This window comes from Enoplosus armatus, chromosome 22, assembly GCF_043641665.1.
Source record: "Enoplosus armatus isolate fEnoArm2 chromosome 22, fEnoArm2.hap1, whole genome shotgun sequence".
NCBI classification, from domain to species: domain Eukaryota; kingdom Metazoa; phylum Chordata; class Actinopteri; order Centrarchiformes; family Enoplosidae; genus Enoplosus; species Enoplosus armatus.
This window is the reverse complement of record NC_092201.1, coordinates 322,720-330,598: the sequence shown is the minus strand read 5'-3', so window position 1 is coordinate 330,598 and position 7,879 is coordinate 322,720. Positions and strand designations below refer to the sequence as shown.

Here is a 7,879-nt window from a genome sequence, read left to right as displayed (position 1 = left end):
AGTAAATGTTATTTTGTGAATGTGAAATTTACCAAATATCATCAATATAGATTGGTGACTAACATAAAGATGGAAATTCAAAATAAAATAAATACAGAATTCAAATAAAATCATTTGGGGACTATTTTGTGTTCTCTTTTACAAAAGAAACTATCCAAGCACGTATTAAACTACAGCTCCCATAAAACGTCTGTTCTGAGAACGCAAATCAACGCCCGCGTAGGTTTCAGCCAATCAGAACACAGGCAGCAGTTGGCGTCACAATCTCTGACCTCAATTTCTCTGGGTATTTTTTTCTGTGCGAGACATAGGCTGGCGGCGCCATATTGAAAGAAGAAATTTGTTTCATAAAACGCTAAAAACGTCAAATCTGCCGCGATGTTGTACCTGGAGGACTATCTCGAAAGTGAGTATGAGACTCTAACGACGCGGTAGAGGTGTTTTTGGCGCGTATTGTGCAATAAATTTGTGTTATTTCTCGGCCTGCGTCGCTCCGGCCATTAGCCTAGCCGTGCTAGCAGGGTAATCGCCTTTTCTTCTCCTGGCAGTGATCGAGCAGCTACCCATGGATCTCCGCGATAGGTTTACGGAAATGAGGGAGATGGACCTGCAGGTTCAGAGTACGTACAGCACCGCCGGTTAACGGCAAATCGCACCGGTGTTGACACACTGAGGATAAACGTTAGCACACAACAACAGATATATACACACAATGAACAGATCTGTAACGTTTTATTACAAAATTTCAGCAACACTATTTAGCATTAGACTGTAATTAGCATACAAGTTAGCACAGCTGGCTAACGCCGTGTCTACAAACTACAACAACTACAAACTGAAGTTAGTTTGAACTGGAGCTTTTATTTACTGAACTCCTCCTGGTTTTTCCCGTTGTACTTTATAGCAGGCAGCTGTCTTATTTACATAGCGAATTAAGATTAGAATATGAGTTACTTCTATAATGTGGCATCGGAAAGTAAACTATAAACTCTTGTAATGTTGCAGTGTTAATATTTGTTACTGCAGCAATGTTAATGTTATGTATTTTAACTGTGGAGTAGAGTTTTAATGTCCCGGACAGAGAGCAGGCAATGAACAGTTCAGCTTAAAGAGAGAAGGTTAAAGCAACAGTTCTTTTGAATTTGTCAATTGTAAAATTGAAATGATTAGTCAAGTTATTGATTATTCGATCAATCAGTCACTCTAAAAAGCTCATCTGTGTTTTATATCACTGTAAACTGAAATTCGGTTGGGCTAACAAAAGAAGACGTGATGATCTGACAGAGACCTCAGTATTTCTTGTAAAAGGTGTCTGATGCTTCGTGCTATCACACTGTCCCATTTGCTGCTTTAACACACTGCACTTGTCCCAGCTGTGGGATTAGTAAAGGATTATCTTATCTTGTTTCTGATTTTAAATTATTTTTTTTAACAGGACATGAAGTGAACTCAATATAATGCGTCTGTGTTTCATAATTTTGTTGGTTGAGTTTGACTCTTCTCTTGTTGAACACCTCTGAGAGTCTTTCTGTTTGTCCCGTCCAGACGCCACCGATCAACTGGAGCAGAAGGTGATCGAGTTCTTCGTCAACGCAAAGAAGAACAAACCAGAGTGGAGAGAAGAACAGATGGAGGTCATTAAAAAGGTCAGTTTACGGTTTGTTGATTTAAACAGATAAGTGATATGCGAGGGTCATCAGGGATCACTTTAACAGCAACGGTACAAAATATATGTGCTAATTCATGATTAATGACATATTAAAACAGATACAATATTACAATTGAAGCAATGCTGTGTTTACTGTTTGTACAGACGTTCCAGTGATTTTAACTTTAACTTGGATAAGCCCCCCCACAGGTGTTAATCACAGGCCCAAACAAAGAGTAACTGTGTTTCAGGATTATTACAAAGCTTTGGAAGACGCAGATGAGAAGGTCCAGCTGGCCAATCAGATTTATGATCTGGTGAGTAGAACTAAACAAATAATGTGTTGTCAATAAAATAAAGATGCCACATGTTGAACCTAATGTCTCATTTTCAACCCAGCATCAGTGTTCTCAGTGTTCAGTAATCCGCTCCGACATTTAAACAGGTTACAGGTGGAACAAAACCTGCCCCCTATGTTGAACCAGTTAAATACTGAGAACATGGTTTCATGTTATTAACCAGCAGGAATAATAAAACCTATTTTAATTAAATGTTCAGATTATGTTTATTTACTACATACAGTCCTGGTTTTACTGCTAAAGGAGAGGGAGATTCTTCCACATTGATTAGTGATCCAAGGGTCTGTGTTGCCTTCTTGGCGACCTCAGATCTCTAAGAGGTGATGTCATCATGTGGAGCTTTCTGTTCAGCTTTTAACGATTGTGTTGTTTTGTCGTTAGTACTGTCGAGTCTTACTGTGAGTTTAGATGTCAGCTGTGTGTCTTTTTGTTTAGTTGAAGTATTTTATGAAACTTATTTATGTGGTAGATAATGAGGATCTAAATGAAGTTTATCTACGGGAACAAAGATATTTACTGAACAACTTCAGTTAATTAAAGTTCACAACATTTCCAGGTCGAGTGTTTCACTGTTATTCACTTCAACATCCACCAGATGGCAGTCAGACTTCATCACTCCTTCATGATCACATGAATCTTAATACCACAGTGATGTCCACACTATTGTTATGATGTCATGATAAATAGAATAAAATAAAAGTAAGTGTGTGTGATGGTTCAGCAGGAAACAGATAATTAACCAATAATTTGAACGTTTTTAAAGTATGATTGTTCCGGTTCTCTAGGTGGACCGTCACCTGCGTAAACTGGACCAGGAACTGGCAAAGTTTAAGATGGAACTGGAGGCCGACAACGCCGGCATCACTGAGATCCTGGAGAGACGTAAGTCACAGAGCCTCTGAAGTCCTGAAAGATGATGATTATTATTCATTAATTTATTAATTTTACCTTGTGAGCACCAGCACTTTTTTGTTTTTGACAAATTATAGGAAGCAGTGTGTTTTTAACTTCCTGTCTTCTTCTTCTCCTCCTCCAGGATCTTTAGAGATGGACAGTCCATCTCAGCCGGTCAACAACCATCATGTCCACTCTCACACTACAGCTGAGAGTAAGTGCTGACTCTCTATCTTTGGTAGGGATGGTCTGCTGGATCAGTATCGGAGCCACTGCTGACTTTATTAAGCAGATCCGGTGTCGGTCAGATGCATCTGATTGGTCACTGCCAGTGTACATGTCTGATCAGTAACAGTGAACGTCAGTCAGTAGAGGAACGTTAAAGAGATGTTTGAGGTCATTTAGAAACTGGTTTGACAGGTTTACAACTGTCAAATGTCCCAAAGACTGCAGATGTTGGTCATTATTCTCCAACAACCACATTCATAGACCTTTATCAAAAATGTTGACGTTTAGGGTTTGTGAAATAAATGCCTATCGGCTGATATATCATTAGATGTTTTCACTTTCAAACTTCTATGTCAGCCTCAGTATCAGTCAGGCTCTTAGTTGTGTTCAGTCTTTGTGTCTGTTGTGTTGTTACAGAGAGGAAGTACAGCGTTCCAACTCACCACACTACAGAACATGTTCCAGAGAAGAAGTTCAAGTCTGAAGCTCTGCTGTCCACGCTCACATCAGACGCCTCCAAGGAGAACACACCAGGTAACAACACACTCACTTGTACATCTCCATCCCCCAGTCAGTGTGTATGCTCACATGTTAACAACAGGTTAACCTCAACTTCTAACTTTGAGTTTGGTCCTCTGCAGGCTGCCGTACCAACAGCACGTCCTCGTCCACCAACAACGCATACAATGTGAACTCCTCTCAGCCTCTGGCCTCCTACAACCTGAGCTCCCTGCCTGCGGGGCCTGGGGCCGGAGCCGGGGCCATCACCATGGCTGCTGCTCAGGCTGTACAGGCCACAGCACAGGTCAATAAAACAATACACACGTAATATTTTATCATTGACAATCCCTCAATTATCATGACATTAAATAACAAACCATAATACAGGATTTCATCCATGTCACCCACCTCTAATTGCATACTAACATGCTAAATGTTATACACTCACATAGCATTATAACATAGGCATGCTAAAGGCAATACACTAACAAAAGCATTATAATATTGGCATGCTAACATGCTTAATGTGAAATCTTATAAATTAAACGTTAGCTTGCGAGCACAGAAGTTGATGTAAACATGCTAACAGTCCTGAAAATGGTCAGAAGTCTTCTGTTAAATGTTGTGACTGTTTTTGTTCTCCGTGTTCAGATGAAGGAGGGCAGGAGGACGTCCAGTCTGAAGGCGAGCTACGAGGCCATCAAGAACAACGACTTCCAGCTAGGCAGAGAGTTCGCTCTGTCCCGGGACAACACCGGTTACTCCTCCTCTGCTCTGGCCTCCACCCTCACCCAGACCCTCACCCCCACCACCGCCACTGACTCTAGGGGACGCAAGTCCAAGTAAGACCTCCACACACCTTTACACCTGTACACTCAACTGCATTTATATAATAAACAAATTCATCTCTGACAAACGTGTTTATCAATGACAGGTGTATACATGTATGACAGTAATATACATATTTGACAATGGTATACTTCTGTGACAAAGATATAATTTACTGATACAGTAGGTTCATCTATTGCAACACTATACATCTGTGTCGATGGAAACATTCATGAAAAAAGTATACATCTCTAAGAAATGTATACATTCATAGATATGTACATTTGACATTTTAACAAACATTTACATCTATAACAAAGATACATATCTATCACATATTTATATTTAACAAACATAAATATTCAAGTAGTAGTAAATGTAATTATAAATCTTTTATCTGCGTCAAACCGCCTGGTTTAGACATTAAAAATGTTCCTTAACGTCTCATCTTCCTGTTTTCCAGAAGCAGCATCAAGTCTTCCAACCATCAGTCGTCTTCATCATCCTCCTCTTCCTCTCTGTCGTCGTGCTCTTCGTCGTCAGCTCTGGCTCAGGAGCTTTCCCAGCAGGCCTCAGCGCTGCCGGAGGCCGAGGCCAACAGCCAGGTGGACTGGACCTACGACCCCAACGAGCCCCGATACTGCATCTGTAACCAGGTACGGTAACTAACAGATGGGACCTGTTTCAGGTGTGCTGCCGGTTCAGGTCTCGGTTCAGTCCATAGGCCACTGACACAAGTATAGGAAATAAAATGGGTGAGATGGAAGGGGGAATATAATGTTTGAGAGAGACGTTCAAACTCACACCTGCACACAGCGGGTCAATCACTGTGGCGGGGGGGGGGGTCTCAGATTGCCTTTTTCACAAAGACTCAGTGACGTATTGATTGAATGTGCCGTCAGTTCATGTGCTGGTTGTGTTAATAATAAGATTTAATTTACTCTTTAATGTTTTCCAGGTTTCGTATGGAGAGATGGTCGGCTGTGATAACACAGATGTAAGTATGTTTGTTTGTGTTATTGACATGTGATCTGAAGGTGGTCGACCTCAGTTCAGACAGAGACAGACCGACAGACAGACAGACAGACAGACAGACAGACAGACAGACAAGTTTAACTTTATGAGAAGCTGCTTCCTGAATGTTTCCTCCTCTTAGTGAATCTACATTTTGTCCACCTCAGTGAAGTTTTCACTCTCATATGCAGTAAAGAAAGAATGAAGTTTTACTAGCTGATATTGATCCATTAAAAAATGTGCTGATCAGCTGGTGACCTCTCTGATGTCTGATAATGTGAATGTGTTGACTCATGGACATGTTTTCCTTCAGTGTCCCATCGAGTGGTTCCACTACGGCTGCGTCGGCCTGACGGAGGCTCCGAAGGGGAAGTGGTATTGTCCTCAGTGTACGGCCGCCATGAAGAGGAGAGGCAGCCGCCACAAATAGACTCAATGCTGTCTGTCCGCCATGTTGGATTTTAACCTCCACGTCGTCCTCATAAACCACAACAACCAACACGTTGCGGCCCGAGGTCAGAGGTCAACAGGCCGCTTCAAAGACTGAGGTTTTGTAAGATGGATACTCTTCTTTGTGCCAACAGAAGTCATTTTTGGATTAAACTACATGAAGAAAAATCATTGAGTTCTGAGATTAAAATCAGAAGTCTGATATAAATAATCTCATAACTCAAATAATTTCCTCATCATCCTCCAAACGTACTACTATTTTAAAGTTCAAAAACTACAAGACTTGTTTTTCTGTATGAACACAGAAAAGTGTTGAAAATGTTCTGACTTGAATTCTGCTTTTATTTGATTAAATTAAAGTCAGACGTGAATTCTTTATGTTAACAGTAGATTACTCTCATAACTCAGATGCTTTTGTTTCATCATCCTTTGAACATACTCGACCATTTTAATGTAGTCTCGTAATGTTATGAAAACTCTCCTGAAATGTTGTCTGGATCACAGAGCGTTAAAACTACAAACTCAAACTGTCCGTCAACACAACAACAAACCAGTGTAAACTGTAGTCACTTTGAGTTACTGTGGAAAACCTCAATAATAAATAATAATCTTTGGATACGACAGAAACATCTTGTCTCCAGTTGAGGAACAAAAGAAGTAACTTGGACCCAAAATCATCTCCGCACTCTTTTCTACACCTCAAGGTTCTGATGGAAAACAGACTGAATCAGATCTGTCCACTTTTCATTTGTCCCAAACGTCAGCTGACCGCACAGAGCACACCTGGGTGAGGGGTCAGAGGTCAGCCTGTCGGGGTTAGGTTGTGTGTTTGAATATAAAGGAGAGTCTAGCTGGAGGAGGAGGACGAGGACACTCTGCTGTAGAATGTGCAGAGTCGACATCACTGAGATTTTGATACTTGAGTCTGGCTTAATGAATCTCAATGAATTCTGACTTTGTTAAGTGTCGTTATGAATTCAGACTTTAACCTGACTTTAATAGTTCCAGAGTTTTATTTTGTAATTCAGAATCCCAACTTTATTTTGTCCACAACAATGAGACATTTTACTTTCTCATGTAACTGTCTCACTTTATTTACTGAATGGCAATTTTACTCAGTCTTTAATGTCCATGTTTTTATTTCTGTCTTAAATCTGAGCATAACAACAACTCCGACTTCTGACATTAATCTCAGAGCGTTTTTTCCCATGATGCCGTGCTCCTATAAAAAACTACAAACATGACTAGCTGTTGGACTACAATCCCCATATGACCCTGATGAAATGAACCAGACGGAGCTGATTTGTCTCCTCTGTAGAAAGAACTGTGTGTGTTACTGTGTGTTACTGTGTGTGTTACTGTGTGTTACTGTGTGTTACTGTGTGTGTTACTGTGTGTGTTACTGTGTGCGACTGTGTGTGATTGATTGTGTTACTGTGTGCGATTGTGTTTTACTCTGTGTGTGCGTGTGCGCGTGTGCATTTGTTTCCAGGGATGTTTAAACAACAAGTCCAATAAAATGATGAAGATGTTTTGGTACCTGTTGACTGTTGTCCTCCTCATGCTGCTCCTCATGCTGCTCCTCAGTGCTCCTCATGCCAGAACTGAAGGAGACTCGACCAAAGATCCTAACACCACCGTATAACTCAACAGAATGAGACCTCTTCTCTTCAGCTGATCTCAGGTCTGTTTCAGGAGTCACTCATTTAACGGATCAGAGTGATAGTTTTCAGTCAGGGCCTTCAGGATTTGGATCAATCAGCTTTTGAATAATAGGTTTCAGATCTCCAGCTGTGATTACTTGACATTCATATTTATCTTCTGCTGCCGTGAACATTAACGTTTTCGTGATTCTGCCTCTGAACTGTTTCTGTCTCCAGTTTGACTTCTTTCAAAGCTGGAGTTTCTTTAAAGGTTGAACTCTGAACATGAATTCAGTAAGAGCTCTGAATGGAGT

General features: G+C 40.8%; 1 protein-coding gene across 2 annotated transcripts; it reads left to right on the top strand.

Annotated features, from left to right (window-relative positions):
* Positions 1–302: 302 nt before the first annotated feature.
* Positions 303–7,461, top strand: ing3 (inhibitor of growth family, member 3). 2 transcript variants are annotated; one of them, XM_070928750.1, is made up of 12 exons: positions 303–406; positions 549–620; positions 1,546–1,646; positions 1,900–1,965; positions 2,793–2,889; positions 3,044–3,115; positions 3,547–3,663; positions 3,771–3,934; positions 4,282–4,472; positions 4,922–5,114; positions 5,417–5,455; positions 5,786–7,461. In XM_070928750.1, exons 1-12 carry the CDS (start codon positions 379–381, stop codon positions 5,900–5,902), a joined length of 1,257 nt encoding a protein of 418 aa, XP_070784851.1. In that variant the 5' UTR covers positions 303–378; the 3' UTR covers positions 5,903–7,461. The 2 variants fall into 2 exon arrangements, with proteins under 2 accessions (XP_070784851.1, XP_070784852.1); XM_070928751.1 differs by lacking the exon at positions 4,282–4,472 and having other exon boundaries at positions 4,918–5,114.
* Positions 7,462–7,879: the final 418 nt, after the last annotated feature.